Genomic DNA, 21,421 nt, shown 5'->3' on the forward strand with positions numbered 1-21,421 from the left:
GATATATTTAATACAATGAAACAGAAGGGCCTTGAACCAAGGATACTGTATCCAGCACGACTATCATTCAAATATGACGGTGGGATTAAACAATTCCCAGACAAACAAAAGCTGAGGGAATTTGCTTTCCACAAACCACCTCTACAGAACATCTTACATGGACTGCTCTAGATGGGAGCACTCCTAGAAGGAGCACAGCACAAAACACCCAACATATGAAGAATCGAGGAGGAGGAACAAGAAGGGAGAGAAGAAAAGAATCTCCAGACAGTGTATATAACAGCTCAATAAGCGAGCTAAGTTAGGCAGTAAGATACTAAAGAGGCTAACCTTGAACCTTTGGTAACCACGAATTTAAAGCCTGCAATGGCAATAAGTACATATCTTTCAATAGTCACCCTAAATGTTAATGGGTTGAATGCACCAATCAAAAGACACAGAGTAACAGAATGGATAAAAAAGCAAGACCCATCTATATGCTGCTTACAAGAAACTCACCTCAAACCCAAAGACATGTACAGACTAAAAGTCAAGGGATGGAAAAACATATTTCAAGCAAACAACAGTGAGAAGAAAGCAGGGGTTGCAGTACTAATATCAGACAAAATAGACTTCAAAACAAAGAAAGTAACAAGAGATAAAGAAGGACACTACATAATGATAAAGGGCTCAGTCAAACAAGAGGATATAACCATTCTAAATATATATGCACCCAACACAGGAGCACCAGCATATGTGAAACAAATACTAACAGAACTAAAGGGGGATATAGACTGCAATGCATTCATTCTAGGAGACTTCAACACACCACTCACCCCAAAGGATAGATCCACTGGGCAGAAAATAAGTAAGGACATGGAAGCACTGAACAACACAGTAGAGCAGATGGACCTAATAGACATCTATAGAACTCTACATCCAAAAGCAGCGGGATATACATTCTTCTCAAGTGCACATGGAACATTCTCCAGAATAGACCACATACTAGGCCACAAAAAGAGCCTCAGAAAATTCCAAAAGATTGAAATCCTACCAACCAACTTTTCAGACCACAAAGGCATAAAACTAGAAATAAACTGTACAAACAAAGCAAAGAGGCTCACAAACACATGGAGGCTTAACAACACGCTCCTAAATAATCAGTGGATCAATGACCAAATCAAAATGGAGATACAGCAATATATGGAAACAAATGACAACAACAACACTAAGCCCCAACTTCTGTGGGACACAGCAAAAGCAGTCTTAAGAGGAAAGTATATAGCAATCCAAGCATATTTAAAAAAGGAAGAGCAATCCCAAATGAATGGTCTAATGTCACAATTATCAAAATTTGAAAAAGAAGAACAGATGAGGCCTAAGGTCAGCAGAAGGAGGGACATAATAAAGATCAGAGAAGAAATAAATAAAATTGAGAAGAATAAAACAATAGCAAAAATCAATGAAACCAAGAGCTGGTTCTTCGAGAAAATAAACAAAATAGATAAGCCTCTAGCCAGACTTATTAAGAAGAAAAGAGAGTCAACACAAATCAACAGTATCAGAAACGAGAAAGGAAAAATCACGACGGACCCCACGGAAATGCAAAGAATTATTGGAGAATACTATGAAAACCTATATGCTAACAAGCTGGGAAACCTAGGAGAAATGGACAACTTCCTAGAAAAATATAACCTTCCAAGATTGACCCAGGAAGAAACAGAAAATCTAAACAGACCAATTACCAGCAACGAAATTGAAGAGGTAATCAAAAAACTACCAAAGAACAAAACCCCCGGGCCAGATGGATTTACCTCGGAATTTTATCAGACATACAGGGAAGACATAATACCCATTCTCTTTAAAGTTTTCCAAAAAATAGAGGAGGAGGGGATACTCCCAAACTCATTCTATGAAGCTAACATCACCCTAATACCAAAACCAGGCAAAGACACCACCAAAAAAGAAAACTACAGACCAATATCCCTGATGAACGTAGATGCAAAAATACTCAACAAAATATTAGCAAACCGAATTCAAAAATACATCAAAAGGATCATACACTATGACCAAGTGGGATTCATTCCAGGGATGCAAGGATGGTACAACATTCGAAAGTCCATCAACATCATCCACCACATCAACAAAAAGAAAGACAAAAACCACATGATCATCTCCATAGATGCTGAAAAAGCATTTGACAAAGTTCAACATCCATTCATGTTAAAAACTCTCAGCAAAATGGGAATAGAGGGCAAGTACCTCAACATAATAAAGGCCATCTATGATAAACCCACAGCCAACATTATATTGAACAGCGAGAAGCTGAAAGCATTTCCTCTGAGATTGGGAACTAGACAGGGATGCCCACTCTCTCCACTGTTATTTAACATAGTACTGGAGGTCCTAGCCACGGCAATCAGACAAAATAAAGAAATACAAGGAATCCAGATTGGTAAAGAAGAAGTTAAACTGTCACTATTTGCAGATGACATGATACTGTACATAAAAAACCCTAAAGACTCCACCCCAAAACTACTAGAACTGATATCGGAATACAGCAAAGTTGCAGGATACAAAATCAACACACAGAAATCTGTGGCTTTCCTATATACTAACAATGAACCAACAGAAAGAGAAATAAGGAAAACAACTCCATTCACAATTGCATCAAAAAAAATAAAATACCTAGGAATAAACCTAACCAAAGAAGTGAAAGACTTATACTCTGAAAACTACAAGTCACTCTTAAGAGAAATTAAAGGGGACACTAACAGATGGAAACTCATCCCATGCTCGTGGCTAGGAAGAATTAATATCGTCAAAATGGCCATCCTGCCCAAAGCAATATACAGATTTGATGCAATCCCTATGAAACTACCAGCAACATTCTTCAATGAACTGGAACAAATAATTCAAAAATTCATATGGAAACACCAAAGACCCCGAATAGCCAAAGCAATCCTGAGAAAGAAGAATAAAGTAGGGGGGATCTCACTCCCCAACTTCAAGCTCTACTATAAAGCCATAGTAATCAAGACAATTTGGTACTGGCACAAGAGCAGAGCCACAGACCAATGGAACAGACTAGAGAATCCAGATATTAACCCAGACATATATGGTCAATTAATATTTGATAAAGGAGCCATGGACATACAATGGCGAAATGACAGTCTCTTCAACAGGTGGTGCTGGCAAAACTGGACAGCTACATGTAGGAGAATGAAACTGGACCATTGTCTAACCCCATATACAAAAGTAAACTCAAAATGGATCAAAGACCTGAATGTAAGCCATGAAACCATTAAACTCTTGGAAGAAAACATAGGCAAAAACCTCTTAGACATAAACATGAGTGACCTCTTCTTGAACATATCTCCCCGGGCAAGGAAAACAACAGCAAAAATGAGTAAGTGGGACTATATTAAGCTGAAAAGCTTCTGTACAGCAAAAGACACCATCAATAGAACAAGAAGGATCCCTACAGTATGGGAGAATATATTTGAAAATGACACATCCGATAAAGGCTTGATGTCCAGAATATATAAGGAGCTCACACGCCTCAACAAACAAAAAAAAAATAACCCAATTAAAAAATGGGCAGAGGAACTGAACAGACAGTTCTCCAAAAAAGAAATACAGATGACCAACAGACACATGAAAAGATGCTCCACATCGCTAATTATCAGAGAAATGCAAATTAAAACTACAATGAGGTATCACCTCACACCAGTAAGGATGGCTGCCATCCAAAAGACAAACAACAACAAATGTTGGCGAGGCTGTGGAGAAAGGGGAACCCTCCTACACTGCTGGTGGGAATGTAAGTTAGTTCAACCATTGTGGAAAGCAGTATGGAGGTACATGAAAATGCTCGAAACAGACTTACCATTTGACCCAGGAATTGCACTCCTAGGAATTTACCCTAAGAATGCAGCACTGAAGTATGAGAAAGATCAGTGCACCCCTATGTTTATCGCAGCACTATTTACAATAGCCAAGAATTGGAAGCAACCTAAATGTCCATCGATAGATGAATGGATAAAGAAGATGTGGTACATATACACAATGGAATACTACTCAGCCATAAGAAAAGGGCAAATCCAATCATTTGCAGCAACATGGATGGAGCTGGAGGGTATTATGCTCAGTGAAACAAGCCAAGCGGAGAAAGAGAAATACCAAATGATTTCACTTATCTGTGGAATATAAGAACAAAGGAAAAACTGAAGGAACAAAACAGCAGCAGAATCACAGAACTCAAGAATGGACTAACAGGTACCAAAGGGAAAGGGACTGGGGAGGATGGGTGGGTAGGGAGGGATAAGGGGGGGAGAAGTAGGGGGGTATTAAGATTAACATGCATGGGGGGGTAGGAGAAAAGGGAGGGCTGTACAACACAGAGAAGGCAAGTAGTGATTCTACAACATTTTGCTATGCTGATGGACAGTGACTGTAAAGGGGTTTATAGGGGAGACCTGGTATAGGGGAGAGCCTAGTAAACATAATATTCGTCATGTAAGTGTAGATTAGTGATAGCAAAAAAAAAAAAAAAAAAAAAAGGGCAGTTCCTGTGTGGTAACCTCCAACGAGTTCTACACAAGGGTATAAAGGGCATATAAAAGTGTAGGCAAAGGGTCTGTTTGTGTTTATACAGAGGATCAAAGCCTAATTGGGCTACCCCGAAAATGAACTAAGATACGATATGAAAAAGAACTTCCAACATCTGCACTCTCTGGAAGACTCATGCCAGAAGATGATCATCAAAAAACCCCAACAAAGATCCACGCACTGCTACAGCTGTAGATGCACTCATCCCACCAGTTCCTGGACTTGCCATGGGAATGAGGAAGGAGATATCTAAGCTGGCCTGTGCATACAGTAAAACAACAAATTTGACTGGATCTATACTGTTGGAACTCAACCAAGAATTTGGAGAAGTGCAAATTGTAGCGCTCCAAACTCTTACAACTACAGACTATTTACTGTTAAAAGAACATAAGGGATGTGAACATTCCCCAGGAATGGGTTGTTTTAATTTGTCTGATTTCTCTCAGACTGTTCAAGTTCAGTTGGACAATATCCACCATATCATAGATAAGTTTTCACAAATGCCTAAGGTGCCTAACTGGTTTTCTTGGTTTCACTGCAGATGGCTGGTAATTACAGATATGCTTTGGTTATGTAACTATACTCCTATTATGTTAATGTGTGTGCGCAATTTAAGTAGTAGCTTAAAACCTATATATGCTGAAGTTACTCTACAAGAAGATTTGTCAAAGAAATAATCAATCTTCCCATGTTTTCTTCCGCCTGCTACTTCTATAGCTTTTCTTCTTCCTTCCTAATTACAACCCTTAAATAGAATTCGTGCCTCATATCAAATTTACCGAGTATCATAATTCTTCCAAGTGGTAAAGATACCTCAAGACAAATGCTGGGCATAGAAGCCACAGGGCATAAATATGCAAAGAAGTAAAAAGCTAACTTTTTCAAACAATAAGGCTTCTCTCTCACTTACCAACTTCACATTTCCCTGTATGGCCCCGGAAGATGACTGGTTAGCCAGAGACGGGTAAGATTCCTCAAGGGAGGAACAACCTAAGACAGGCACAGTCGCAGGGGGGCCATCAGGTGAGAAATTGGGGATCAACAGAGGTGAGGCTTAGAACCTCACCCCCCCCCCCCCCCGTTCTGAGAGAAATCTTCTGCATACGTGGATGTTTTATTGCCCTGGTCTAGCTTGGATTAACACATAGTCTACAGGCACACACCTGATCATCTACATGTGCTCTCTTACAACACTAAACTATGTTTTCTACCTTTATCTTGTATCTACCTACCACTTCAGCATTTTATTAAAAATAATAATAATAAAGAGAGAAATGTGGTATCCACATATAAATCAAGTATAAAAACCAAATGAGTATTCATATTTGAACTGACTGTTTAGAGTTCATAATGCATGAGCAAAACCGAAAGTTTCTGTCATGACTGCCCTTGTACTGTTCACTATGTAACTTATTCATTATGTAAGAATTTGTTCTACATGTAAAAACTTGTTTGTTATGCCTCAGAAGATTGGAGACTGACAAAAATTAGGCTTGGGGTGGAATAATGATTGTGCATTGAGCATTGACTCCCCTATACAGAATTTTATTGTCGTTAACAACCATTTGATCAATAAATATGAGAGATGCCCTCACAAAAAAAAAAAAAAAAAAAAAGAAGGACAGACTTCCAATGGTAAAATAAATTAGTAACCGGGATGTAATGTATAGCATAAGGAATATAGTCAAGATATTGTAACAGCCTGGTAGGGTGATAGCTGGAACCTAGAATTATGTATATAAATGTTCTACCACTGTGTTGTACACTTGAAACTCATGTAATGTAATACTGTGTGTCAACTACCCTTCAATAAAAAATAATTATTTAAAAAAAAAAAAAAAAAAAGCAGTTCCTATGTGGTGACCTCCAATGAGTTCTACACAAGGGTATAAAGGGCAGATCACAGTGTGGACAAAGGGTCTGTTTGTGTTTATACAGAGGATCAAAGCCTAATTTGGCTACCCAGAAAATGAACTAAGATACGATATGAAGAAGAACTTCCAACATCAGCACTCTCTGGAAGAGTCATACCAGAAGATGATCATCAAAAAACCTCAACAAAGATCCATGCACTGCTACAGTTGTAGCTGCATTCATCCCACCGGTTCCTGGACTTGCCTTGGGAATGAAGAAGGAGATATCTAAGCTGGCCTGTGCATACAGTAAAACAACAAATTTGACTGGATCTATACTGTCGGAACTCAACCAAGAATTAGGAGAAGTGCAAATTGTAGCGCTCCAAAATCTTGCTACTATAGACTATCTACTGTTAAAAGAACATATGGGATGTGAACAGTTCCCAGGAATGGGTTGTTTTAACTTGTCTGATTTCTCTCAGACTGTTCAAGTTCAGTTGGACAATATCCATCATATCATAGATAAATTTTCACAAATGCCAAGGATGCCTAACTGGTTTTCTTGGTTTCACTGGAGATGGCTGGTAATTATAGGTCTGCTTTGGTTATGTAACTGTATTCCTATTATGTTAATGTGTGTGCGCAATTTAATTAGTAGTTTAAAACCTATACATGCTTAAGTTACTCTACAAGAAGATATGTCAAAGAAATAATCAATCTTCCCATGTTTTCTTCCGTCTGCTACTTCTATAGCTTTTCTTCTTCCTTCCTAATTACAACCCTTAAATAGAATTCATGCCTCATAAAAAAAAAATAAAATAAAAAAATAAATTGTGCACTCCAGACTGCATGCAGACCTCACGAACAGAGCAGACTTCACAACACTGGATAATGTACGAAAGCCTTGATCCAGTGGGACCCGAGCCCTTCCCCCACCCCAGCTCCCTGGTGGGAGGAAGAGAAATGGAACGGGGAGTGGGTGGAAGCCTAGAATTGCTGAACACCCAGCCCTGGAGGTGTGCTTTCGACCACAGACGTACATTGTGTGGTGCTCTGGAGGTTGCTGGGGTTGGGGAGCTAGGACAGGTAGAGTGCTTGAAAGACTGAGATTCCGGCCATTTGTGGAGGACGGGCATCGACATCCAACCACTCTGGGACAAAGGAAAGGCAGGCGGTATGAAAGGCTTCTTAGCAGTGAGAGGGCTGATGAAGGGACGGGGTTTGCATGGAGCTTGCTACACAGGAGAAGGGATAGGTGGACAAGGTTGTCTGGGTGCACTATGCCCAGCAGGTTGGGAACTTTGAGGAGCTTCAGGTGCCCCATCCCCCTGGCTGCCAACTCAGCTCCAAGGCCCCCCACTGTGACACACAGCCTGCTGCACCTTCCTTCTGGACTGCCAGCACCTGCTCGCAAACTGGCAGAGTGCACTGGCGTCAGGCCATCCAGAGGGAGGCCCCACCCACAACAGCTAGAGACACCAAGCATAGAGGCTTACACCTGTGTGCTTGGCCCACTGGCTCTGATACTGGAGACAGGCCCTGAAGCCGGGAATCAGGAAACAGCTCTTTCCTGCTCCCAGGCACCAGAGCCACTCCACTACAAACCCCAACCTCACTCTAGGGGCTGGACAGCTCCAGAGACTAGAGCTTCTGGGCACCAGACGGCACCACATAGAATTATGAAACCTCAAAAAACCTGGTTCAGACCAAAGTATTACAAACCCCAGAAAAAGGGCTAAATGAAGCTGAACTCACCAATATTCCTGAAAGAGACTTTAAAAGAAAAAATCATAAACATGCTCATCGAGGTACAGAAAAATATTCAAGAACTCAGAGACGAATTTAAGATGGAGATTCAATCATTAAGAAATTCCATATCTGAAATGAAACATACAATGGAGGGATTTAAAATCAGATTAGATGTAGTAGAAGAGATGGTAAATGGGATAGAAATTAGAGAAGAGGAATACAAAGAAGCTGAGGCACAGAGAGAAAAAAGAATATTGAGAGAACTGTGTGACCAATCCAAACAGAACAATATCTGCATCATAGGGGTACCAGAAAAGGAAGACAGAGAAAAAGGGATAGAAAGTGTTATTGAGGAGGTACTTGCTGAAAACTTCCCCAATCTGGGGAAGGAGATGGTCTCTCAAGCCATGGAGGTGTACAGATCTCCCAACACAAGGGACTCAAGGAAGACAACATCAAGACATATAATAATTAAAACGGCAAAGATCAAGGATAAAGACAGACTTTTAAAAGCAGCTAAGGAGAAAAAAAAGATTACATAAAAAGGAAAACCCATCAGGCCATCATCAGATTTCTAAACAGAAATCTTACAGGCCAGAAGAGAGTAGAAAGACATATTTAATGCAATGAAGCAGAAGGGCCTGGAACCAAGAATACTCTACCTGGCAAGGTTATCACTTAAATTTGAAGGAGGGATTAAACAATTTAAAGATAAGCAAAAGCTGAGAGAATTTACCTCCCATAAACCATTCTACAGTGCATTTTGGAGGGACTGTTATAGATGGAAGTATTCCTAAGGCTAAATAGATGTCACCAGGGGAAATAAAACCACAGCAAAGTAGAACAATTAATTACTAAGCAGATGCAAAATCAAATCAACTACCCCCCAAAGTCAATCAAGGGATAGACAAAGAGTACAGAATATGATACCTAACATATAAAGAATGGAGGAGGAAGAAAAAGGAGGAGAAAAAAAGAACCTTTAGGTTGTGTTTGTAATAGCATACCAAGTGAGTTAAATTAGACTGTTAGATAATAAAGGAATTACCCTTGAACCTTTGGTAACCACAAATCTAAACCGTGCAATGGCAATAAGTACATACAAATCAATAATCACCCTAAATGTAAATGGATTGAATGTACCAATCAAAAGACACAGAGCCACTGAATGGATAAAAAACAAGACCCATCTATATGCTGCCTAGAAGAGACTCACCTCAAACCCAAAGACATACACAGACTAAAAGTCAAGGGATGGAAAAAGATATTTCATGCAAACAATAGGGAGAAAAAAGTAGGAGTTGCAGTACTTGTATCAGACAAAATAGACTTCAAAACAAAGAAAGTCACAAGAGACAAAGAAGGACATTACATAATGATAAAGAGGTCAGTCCAACAAGAGGATATAACTATTATAAATATCTAGGCACCCAAAATAGGAGTACCTACATATGTGAAACAAATACTAACAGAATTAAAGGGGGAAATAGAAGACAATGCATTCATTTTAGGAGACTTCAACACACCACTCACTCCAAAGGACAGATCAACGAGACAGAACATCAGTAAAGAGACAGAGACACTGAACAACATATTAGAATAGATGGACATAACGGACATCTATAGAACACTTCATCCAAAAGCAACAGGATACACATTCTTCTCAAGTGCACATGGAACATTTTGAAGAATAGATCATATACTAGGCCACAAAAAGAGCCTCAGTATATTCAAAAAGATTGAAATTGTACCAATCAGCTTCTCAGATCACAAAGGTATGAAACTAGAAATAAATTAAACAAAGAAAACAAAAAAGTCCACAAACACATGGAGGCTTAATAACATGCTCCTAAATAATCAATGGATCAACGGTCAAATAAAAACAGAGATCAAGCAATATATGAAGACAAATGACAACAGTAATTCAACACCACAAAATCTGTGGGACGCAGTGAAGGCCGTGCCAAAGGGGAAGTATATTGCAATACAGGCCTACCTCAGGAAAGAAGAACAATCCCAAATGAACAGTCTAAACTCACAATTAATGAAACTAGAAAAGGAAGAACAAATGAGGCCCAAAGTCAGTAGATGGAGGGACATAATAAAGATTGGAAATAAATAAAATCGAGAAGAATAAAACAATAGAAAGAAGCAATGAAAGCAAGAGCTGGTTCTTTGAGAAAATAAACAAAATAGATAAACCCCTAGCCAGACTTAGCAAGAAAAAAAGAGAGTCTACAAACATAAAAGAATCAGCAATGAGAAAGGAAAAATCACAATGGATACCACAGAAATACAAAGAATTATTAGACAATACTATGAAAAATTATATGGTCACAAACTGGATAACCTAGAAGAAATGGACAACTTTCTAGAAAAATACAACCTTCCAAGGCTGACCCAGGAAGAAACAGAAAATCTGAATAGACCAATTACCAGCAATGAAATTGAACTGGTAATCAAAACACTACCTAAGAACAAAACTCCTGGACCAGATGGTTTCACCACTGAATTTTATCAAACATTTAGTGAAGACCTAATACCCATCCTCCTTAAAGTTTTCCAAACAGTAGAAGAGGAGGGAATCCTCCCAAACTCATTCTACAAGGTCAACATCACTCTAATACCAAAATTAGGCAAAGATACCGCCAAATAAGAAAATTACAGACCAATATCTCTTATGAACATAGATGCAAAAATACTCAACAAAATATTAGCAAACCAAATTCAAAAATACATAAAAAAGATCATTCATCATGATCAAGTGGGATTCATCCCAGGGATGCAAGGATGGTACAACATTCGAAAATCCATCAACACCATCCACCACATCAAAATAAAGTAAGACAAAAACCACATGATTATCTCCATAGATGCTGAAAAAGTATTCGACAAAATTCAACATCCATTCATGATAAAAACTCTCAACAAAATGGGTATAGAGGGCAAGTACCTCAACATAATAAAGACCATATATGACAAACCCACAGCCAACATTATACTTAACAGCGAGAAGCTGAAAGCTTTTCTTTTAAGATCAGGAAAAAGACAAGGATGCCCACTCTCCCCACTTTTATTCAACATAGTTCTGGAGGTCTTAGCCACGGCAGTCAGACAACACAAAGAAATAAAAGGTGTCCAGATTGGTAAGGAAGAAGTCAAACTGTCCCTGTTTGCAGATGACATATTGTACATAAAAAACCCTCAAGAATCCACACCAAAACTACTAGAACTAATATCTGAATTCAGCAAAGTTGCACGATACAAAGTTAATACATAGAAATCTGTTGCATTCCTATACACTAACAATGAACTAGCAGAAAGAGAAATCAGGAAAACAATTCCATTCATAGTTGCCTCAAAAAGAATATAATACCTAAGAATAAACCTAACCAAGCAAGTGAAAGACCTATTCTCTGAAAACTACAAGACACTCATGAGAGAAATTAAAGAAGATACCAATAAATGGAAACACATCCTGGGCTCATAGACAGGAAGATTTAATATTGTCCATAGAAATACCATTTGACCCAGGAATTCCACTCTTAGGAATTTACCCTAAGAATGCAGCAGCCCAGTTTGAAAAAGACAGATGCAGCCCTATGTTTATCACAGCACTATTTACAATAGCCAAGAAATGGAAGCAGCCTAAGTGTCCATCAGTAGATGAATGGATAAAGATGTGGTACATATACACAAGGGAATATTATTCAGCCATAAGAAGAAAACAAATCCTACCATTTGCAACAACATGGATGGAGCTAGAGGGTATTATGCTCAGTGAAATAAGATAGGTGGAAAAAGACAAGTATCACATGATTTCACTCATCTGTGGAGTATAAGAACAAAGCAAAAACTGAAGGAACAAAACAGCAGCGGACTCACAGAACCCAAGAATGGACTAACAGTTACCAAAGGGAATGAGACTGGGGAGGATGGGTGGGAAGGGAGGGATAATGGGGAGAAAGAGGCGTCACGATTAGCATGTATAATGTAGGGGGAAGGCAGTATAACACAGAGAAGACAAGTAATGATTCTATAGCACCTTACTACGCTGATAGACAGTGACTGTAATGGGGTATGTGGTGGGCACTTGATAATAGGGGGAGTCTAGTAACCACAATGTTTTTCATGTAATTGTACATTAATGACAGCAAAACAAAAAAAATAATAAAATAAAATAATAATAATAGGCAAAAAAATAAAAAATAAAAAGAATTTGTCCTACCTCAGAAATAAAATTAATTGTGCATTAAAATTTTTTTTAAAAAGGTAAATAATAACAGTCACTGTTTACTGAATATTTTGGGGGGTACCAAGCAGTTTTTATACTATTTCTCATCCTCAAAACAACACTGTGTTATTGTCCCCCATTTCACAGATGAGGAAAATGAAGTTTCAAGAAGCTGAAAGACTTGCTGAACACATAGCTTACAAGTGGCAGAATCAATATACATAGTCACCTTGTGGAATCTAATGTCTTGATTCTGCTACACTGATGTGCCTCTCAATCAATTTTTCAAAACAAGTAACTTCATTTATTTGTGAACCATTCATTAACCTATTACATGTTAGATACATACAACAGTACTGCTTTGAAATTTTTATTGCTTTTTAAGACAGAAAACAACCATTTTATGGTAAGAGAATCACCCTTCGAGAGGTGTTAAGACTATAATGTAATACAAGAGCTATGAAGTTCAAATTTTAGTTTGTGAAGTAAAGATGAAACGCTATGCCAATGAAGTGCTAAGCTATGGAACAGAATGAAACTGTTTAATATCCAGGGTAGTCTGAAGACCAAATATTTAACAAAAACCCAAATGCCTGAAGAACAGCTCCTCCTTTCCTTAATACACATAATTGTTAGTTTGACAGAGAGCTAAGCATCACATGCATTCCAAGTTAAGAAATGTTATGGATTAATGGTTGTAAATTACCCTAATTATTTTCACTGAACCTGCCTAACTTGAACATTTCTCCAAAAAGCTCTTATGTTTTCAAGGTTCTGACACTTGCTTGTGATTACAATTTATAAACAGATCAGAATTTAAAAATTAAACAGAAGGAAAAATGAAGTGGCCATCTGGTTTACCACAAATGACGTAAAGAATTTTTCAAAACACATCCACCAAAATGGCTAAAATGAAAATAAATGAAAAGAGTCAAGTGTTGGCAAGGATGTAGAATAACTAGAACTCTCATATACTTCAAGTGGAAGTGCAGATTTACCAAGCAACTCTGGAAAACTGTTTGGCACTAGGTATTAAAGTTTAACATATACATATCCTCCAACCCAGAAATTCCACTCCTATGTATATCTCCTACAGAGGTCTGTACACTTGTTCACTAAAGGACATGTTCTACAATATTCCTAGCAGCACTATTCATCATAGCCCTAAACTGGGAAACTATCCAAATGTCCATCAACCATAAAATGTATAAATAAAGTGAGGTGTATATATACAAAATAGAATGCTATGCAGCAATGAAAATTGAGAATCTACAACCTGATGCAACAATATGGATTAATCTCACAAAAATAATGTTGAACTGCATAAGCCAGACATAAAAACATACATACTTTATGATTACATTTATATAGAGAGTATAGAAACAGACTAATCTATGCTGTTAGAAATTAGGACAGTAGTTACCCTTTGGTGTAGGTAATGATGAAAGAAGACCCAACGGCTTCTTGGGTGCTAGTAATATTCTGTTCTTTCATGTGGGTGCTGGTGATAAGGGTATGTTCAGCTTAAAATAATAGATGAGAAGCATATGGCAGCAAAGTGTTAAAGAGCATGGCTCTGGAATCAAAGTGCCTATGTTTGGATCTCAGTTTCATCACTTATTAGCTATGGTTTGGGGCAAGTTATTTAGCCTCTTTGTGCCTCATTTCTTCATTTATAAAATGGGCCTAATATCTACCTCATATGATTAGATTGAGGATTAAATCACAAGCTTCGGAAAATTCTTATTTGGACAGTTGGCTATTATTATCAAATATGTGCTAAGTAAATAAAAGCACTTTATTCTGAAGCAAAATAATCGTTTTATTCTGCACAAAATAATTATTTGGGAAACACAGGTGACAATAAGTGAGGTCTAGTATAAAGAGGCGTGATCTGGAAGTTGAGGCTAGTCCACAGACCTGCACCTTAACAGACCCTGAGCAAGCCCGTCAGTCTCTCTGAGCCTGCAGTTCCCTGCTGCGCACAGGGGGCTAGCTCCAGTGATCTCTTCAGGATGATGAGTAATAAGGAGTGGAGGCACTGATTAGGAACAAAGAGGGCTGAGCTCACAATCAGGCTCTTCTCCTAAAGGACTCTGAAATCTTCTGTGCCTCTGAATTTCACTTATTACTTATGTTTTAAAATATCTATCAGCCATGCCTCTGTCACTTAGGATCGAATTTCCTACAGCCATTTAGAGTAGGTAATTTAGACTTCTGAAGGGTTTCTAAAAGAGCCAGTCACCAGTCAAGTGGACTGCCGTCATCCTATTGTGGTAGGTCACAGTGTGGTAGTGTCCCTAAACTTGCCTGCTCATGTTATAATAGCTACTCTTTATTAAACTCTACTTACATGCCAGGTACTATAATAAATACTTAATCCCCAATCCTCAAAAAAAAAAACCTGCTAGGTATGTAGTATACTTCCTTATTATCATCTTTTACAGATAAGAAGACTAAGGCTCAGAAAGGCTGCCCTGTTCATTATTAAGTGGCAGAGCTGGAAAGTGAACCTGGCTTGTCTGGCTCCAGAGTCCACACTCTTTCCATGAGCCATAGTCCCTTGACTTACCTTATAATCAATCTTTTTTTTTTCTCATTGTTATCCATACTAATAAAACAACAGGATTTCTTGCATGTCTTTTTTTTTTTGGTATCATTAATGTAAAATAATCAGTCATTTTGTCTTGTATAATGAAAGGTCATTAGCTAAAGTAATCTAAAACAATAATCTAATTTAATGAAAAATTGATTTTGGATATTTTTAAATGATTACTTTTGTTTCTAAGTAAAGGTCCCCTCTGGGGTCTCTTTAAAGGAATACTGTGCATTGAAACTATTTGTATTACACAGCAGTCATCCAAACAATAGTTAAAGCCCTTAAAAGACCTTTTCATTTCTTCCCTGCTGAATCCCCAATGTCCAAATTAGGGCCTGGCCTAGAGTGGGCACTTAACAAAACTGTCTTGAATACCACCACCCTATCTTGTTTATCAAAATACTAATGAGAATGCAATCCAAAAAGACACCTTAATATTTGAAACTTCATGACCAAAATGAAACACATATGAGAGTCACTGGGATATCCTTCCTGCGGTAGGACACCCTCCTCCAGGTCAAGTGGCACTGTCATCACCAGCACAAGTAATTATTAAACCCCTACAAAGATTTATTTAACATAGTAACGCAGTAAACCTTCTCTTCTCTTTCCCCATCAGGTTTGGCAAGCCACAGAAGCTATAGTACCCTCTGGGCAGGCCAGGCTCTCTGCAGATGTAGTGGAGACCATACAGAGACAAAAATGTCATACATGATTATGCCATTTTCCCAAGACAAGCATATAGAAGGGCCCCAAAATTTTAACCTGTCCCCCAACCAGACCAAATACAAAATCCCCGAGAGTCTGACCTTACCTCCAATCAGACCCATGTCCTAGCTCCTTTTCCTGAAGTCCAGAAATGGCAGCCTTGAAAAACCTTCATCTCTTCCTCCTCTTCACAATACTGAGGAAATTTCTACCAATGTCTGTCATACCTATTTCTACTTCACCTAAAAGAGATACTTTGTTCACTAAGAATTCCCTGAATGTGTCAGCCTGTATTATTTTTTTTTTCTGAAGGTAGATCTTTTTTTTTTATTGAAGTGTCATTGATATACAATCTTATATTGGTTTCAAAGCCTGTACTATTAAATTTTTTCTTTACAAGGCCTATCTTCATAGAAAATGCACAGAATGTGTGTGTACTACAGGGAAACCCAGAGTTAGGAAGCTGGGTTCTTTTCTACTACTTTATCTTCCATTGCAACTTGGGCATGTCACTTACCCTCTCTAGGCTTTAGTTTCTTCAGCCATAAAAGGAGGGGTTGAACTAGTCAGGGGTTATCCATCTAGTTCCAGGATGCCTTCGAGGTTCAGGCATGTATTTTGGGGTTTATAACTACCCCCCCCTTAGAACTTACATAAAAAATTACCTGTTCACATATGTGAACTTTTCTGGAGAAGTCTATGGCTTATATCAAATTGTCATACAAGTTGTGGCCCAAAAAATAACCACAGCTTATGTTTGATTGAACAGTTACTATGTGTTAAGGCACTGTGCTAAGTCTTTACACACATGAAAAACTCATGTAACTCTAACAATAACACTTTGAGTCAGATACTATTATTATCCCCATTTTACAGTTGAAGAAAGTAAGCCAGAAAAAGCCCAGGCTCTTAAACGCAATGCTATGTAAAGTGAGGTCATCTCTAAACCCTAAAATTCTCCGATTCTATGTTCATTCAAATGAATGGTTTTCCTTTAAATTTTCTGTCCTATTTCACAATCATTAGTCCTACTTCTAAATCTTAACACAGAACAACCAAATTTGTGAAATACACAGATGAATGCCACCCAAAAAAGAATATACTAGTGAGTAAGGGGCCCAAAGGCACTTTCCAGTTCCGCCTCCAACCTTTTATTTACTCTTATAATGTGGTGATGAACCAAAAGATGTATCTGAGTCTAATTAGTAATTAAAGTCTAAGATCAAAGTAAGTAAATAACCCAGACTGTCAGCCAGAAAAGGGAATGCAGTAGCAGCTATAATGTCTCACATACCACCCACGAACACAATGAGAAGACCAGGAAAGATACAGTTTAAGAAACAGGTATCCCATGTTGACTGGTTCTCCCCCTACTTCTACCTCCTGAAAACCACTGACCAGTGTGGTGCCAAGGCCTGAATCACTCTCCACTTGAGATACAAAGGCTGGGGGGCTAAAGGAACTAAGGCATCACTAATTCCCCCCTGCAATAAGGAGCAAAAACTAAGTGAAAGGCTAGCTTCCAGTTACTGTGAACAACAGTTCTGACAACCTGCAATCAACACAAGGGGGATCAGCAGTCACCCAGTTACACCTGAAAACAGTTTTGCCAGCCACCCCCTGCTGCCCAAATTACTGAGGGTCCTAACATTGCTTAATAAATGGCTGCAAAGCAGAAATGGACGTCCTTTCTTTTCAGAGGCTGTCTGAAAACCTCCACATCTTAAACGCAAGGTTACTGAAACTTTATGCCCAACTCTCATGACCTTTCTCCATTTAGTCTGTGATGAGAAGAGAAGCAAAGGAGGGAGAAAAGAGATCGCAGGAACGGCTTTTTCGAGAGTGATGCAACAGGGTCAGTCAAACCAAGAAGAGGAGGAGCTGGGAGCTTCTGGGAACGAGAAAACCAGTGTTGGGAGTGGGAAATCTGAGCAGAAAATGGGCCATAAGGGATTGGGTGGCAGGGTTATTTAGAACCAGCAGGGAGATAAAGGGTCTAGTCGGAAGCACCATGAGGAAGGAGAGGAAGCAGAGGAGCGATTGTCGAGGCGGCTAAGAGGCGGGCTTTCGGCCCTGAGGGAGGGGCAGCGGGTCCTACGGGATGAGGACACAGTCGGGCGGGCAGGAAAGGGTGGAATCCGTGGGGGCCTCGGAAGGACGGTCAGCGGGACCGGGAGACATGCAAGGCAGGACGGGGTGACCTGCTTGGCGGTGTGGGAACGGAAGTGGGGGCAGCCATCCAGGAGATCGTTGACGGATAGGGGGCTGTTCCGGTGGGGAGGAGAGCCTGGGGCACGCGCCCAAGAACAGGAGCGCCCTGTACTGGAGGGCCCAGAGCAAAGGAAGAACAGAGTGGTGACAACGGTCGGGGGCGGGGAGGAGGCTGTCCAGCTCGAGAGTAGGCGGAGGCCGCCACGGAGTCCCGCCACGGGCTGGAGAGAGGGAGGCCAGGCCCGGAGCCCCGAGTAAGGGAGGAGGACCGTAGGGGGTCAGGGAGGGCCCCGGGACCGCTGGGGGCCGGCGCTCTCACCGGGACAGGTGCTTCAGGATCTGCTTCTTAATTATCCCGGCCATGCCTGAGCGGCGGCCCGCGTAGAAGGCAAGCAGACAGCTGTGGCCTCCGGGTGGTGAAGAGGCGGCCCCTCACCGCGCCGCGACGCGGGGACCTAACACCACCGCAAAAGCGGCCGCCACCAAGCTCTCCGGCCCCTAATCAGGCACCCGGAGTTCCGCCACGATCCCACCCACCCGCGCGGCGCCGCGGCCGCCTGCCCAGAGCGACGCGGAGCTAGCGCGCCGCCTGCCCGGCTCGCGGCTGCCGGAGGGACGCACGCGGCGGCGGGGGCGCGCGTGGTGAGGGGCGGGGCGGGTGCGCAGCTGCTCTGGGCTCTCCCAGCCCCGTCTGCCCCCCTTCGAGAGCTACGCCTCTGCACTGCGAGAGGTTCACCCGCCGGCAGTAGCCTTGAAAAGCAGTGGTGACAGGAGGCGTGTTTTGTAGTTTCTTGGAGATAACTGAGCATCTCCTGGTCCACTTCTCATTCATTTGCCTCACATTCACTCAGTTAAGCACCAACTAACTACTCCAGGAAGCGGGCTGGGAAGTGAAAAGTAGTCTCAGAGACCTCATGGGCCCAGAGAACTACTGCAGTCTGCTTTGTGCTAAAGAACTGAGAGGGTGCTCCTCGTTAACCAATGGACAACTCAACACAGAAGAGGTGCATGGCAGAGGCACCCCCTCCCAAATATGGCTGGCAGAAGAAAATGAGACAGTCTTTGTTAAAATTACCAGGGACTTTAGAGATCAACTTTTTAGTTTTACAAATAAGGAAATTGAAATCCAGGGTAAAAGAGCTTGCCCAAGGTCAAAACTACTTAGTGAGACCCACTTAGTGAGACCTCGAGAGGAGGCAGACGCCGCCACGGAGTCCCTAATGTTCTTACTTTCAATCTAGTGCTATTTCCACTCTATTTCATCCATACACTTGAAAATGTAACCCATATGCCAGGGACACTTGTAGACCCTGTGGCAAAGGTGGGAGGGTGGAAGTTCACTGGACTTTAACTTCAAGCAAAAACAGGAGCAAAATACTGAGACACAGAACCCAAGAATGGGCTAACAGTTACCAAAGAGAAAGGACTGGGGAGGATGGGTGGGAAGGGAGGGAAAGGGGCATTACGATTAGCAGACATAATGTAGGGGGCGGGGCACGGGGAAGGCTGTACAACACAGAGAAGACAAGTAGTGATTCTATAGCATCTTACTACGCTAATGGACAGTGTCTGCAATGGGGGTAAGTGGTGGAGATTTTATAAGGGTGGGGAGTATAGTAACCATATGTTGATCATGTAATTGTAGATTAATGATACAAAAAAAAAAATACTGAGACAGGCTTACTGGCCACCAGTTAAATTATTCATTCTTGTGAATAGGTAACACATGCACATAATACAAAAATCAAAGTTATGTCTCCCTTCCTCCTCTGGTCCTCAGCCACTCAGTTCTCTTCTTCAAACAATTGTTACCTGATTTCAGAGATAGTCTAAGCATGGTCAACTGTATAAATGTTAAAAGTTTTAAATATATAATCAACAGATTTCGTGCATTCCTATGCCTCTCTTTTACATAGTAAGTTCAATTTTCTCCAGAAGCTTCCCCAAAATTACCTTTTTAAAGGAGAAGCATATCATTTTCAGCATGGGTGCTCTACTACCCAATTCCCTCCAGCAGAACTACATAGCCTGTCTCTCTACCCACCTCTCACCAGAATACATGTCAGGGACCAACAGATCCTATGAAAGAAGAGGTTTCTTGCCATGATTATTGACCATTATTACTCACAACCAATTCACCTGTCAGCCACAGGGGCCTCAGCAATTTCTTCATTTCATGCTTTCTCTCTTGGAGCACCCCAGCAGCTGATGGTGTATCTGACATCAGCTATGTAAAATAAAACCTGCCTCAAGTTCAGAGACCCAGAATTTTGTTGCACAATTCACCACACCTGGTGAACAAGTTATTTTTGTTGAAAGCAAAAACTCTGTCTAAAAAAATATTGCCCTCTAAGAACAATGGAATAGGAGAGTTCATACTCTCACCAATAGTATTGTGTCTATATTTTTCTGCAATGTTAAGAATGTAAAGTATATAAAAACTAAAGGAATTTGAGGCCAATTCATGTACTTTTTTAGTAAATATTTTGAGATGAATCTAGATTAACATTCAGTTGTAAGAAATTATAATACAAAGAGATCTCGTACTCTTTTACCCAGTTCCTCCCAAGATGTTCAGTAACATCTTAACAAAACTTTAATACAGAATGTTGACATTGATACTCTGTATACAGAACACTTCTTTTCTGATAAGGAAGCCTTTTATTTCATTTTCTGGCATTATTGAATGGCTACAGATTCTTGCACTTCAATAGGACTAATGAGAGCAAGACATCTTCCTTTGTTCCTGATCTTAGGAAGAAAGCATTCATTCTTTCCCATTAAGTATATGTTAATTGTAGATTGTTTTGTGGATGCTTTTTATCATTAGTTGAGGAAGTCTCTATTCCTATTCTTCTGAGAGTTTTTAAGAATTTTTTCAAATACTTTTTCTGCATCAAATGCTGTTTATGTAATTTTTCTTTTAATCTGCTAATGTGGATTACATCTATTGATTTTCAAATACTGAATCAGCCTGCACCCCTAGAATAAACCTCATTTGGACATGGTGTATTAATTACTTTCATACATTGCTTTATTGTTTGTTAATACTTGGTCAAGAATTTGTGTTTTCTTGATGGCTAATATGTTGAGCATCTTTTAATGTGTTTACAGGCCTTTGGGCAAATGTCTATTCAGATCCTTTGTCCCTTTTTAAATTAGGTTATCTTTTTGAGTTGTAATCATTGTTTTTATATTCCGGATACGGGTCCTTTATCAGATATGTTATTTGCAAAAACTGTCTCCCATTCTGAGTTGTCTTCTCATTTTCCTCTAAGAACAAAAATTTGTAATTTTTTTTTTTTGCCATGCTGTTGGTGTTTTATCTAAGAAATAATTTGCATAATCCAAGGTCATACACAGGAATACATGTTGAGAGCTGAGAGCTGGACATTTTGAGACAGATTGAGAGCTGGACATTTCCATAGATAATCTTTCAACCAAGATTTGTATGTGTTCTCTCCTAAAAGTTGT

The 21,421-nt window shown here is 39.9% G+C and overlaps 1 protein-coding gene across 4 annotated transcripts in view; it reads right to left on the bottom strand.

Annotated features, from left to right (window-relative positions):
• BLTP3A (bridge-like lipid transfer protein family member 3A) overlaps nucleotides 1-18,578 on the bottom strand; it is a 74,784-nt gene extending 56,206 nt beyond the window's left edge. For 2 of the 4 annotated variants that reach the window (XM_036880317.2, XM_036880315.2), the window contains exon 1: nucleotides 18,267-18,578. In XM_036880317.2, coding sequence (XP_036736212.2) covers nucleotides 18,267-18,310 — 44 coding nt within the window. In that variant the 5' untranslated portion in view covers nucleotides 18,311-18,578. The remainder of the gene's footprint in view (nucleotides 1-18,266) is intronic. The other 2 variants (XM_036880318.2, XM_036880316.2) reach the window with 2 other exon arrangements.
• Between the last annotated feature and the right edge of the window lie 2,843 nt (nucleotides 18,579-21,421).

This window comes from Manis pentadactyla, chromosome 16, assembly GCF_030020395.1.
Source record: "Manis pentadactyla isolate mManPen7 chromosome 16, mManPen7.hap1, whole genome shotgun sequence".
In the NCBI taxonomy this organism is placed as follows: Eukaryota; Metazoa; Chordata; class Mammalia; order Pholidota; family Manidae; genus Manis; species Manis pentadactyla.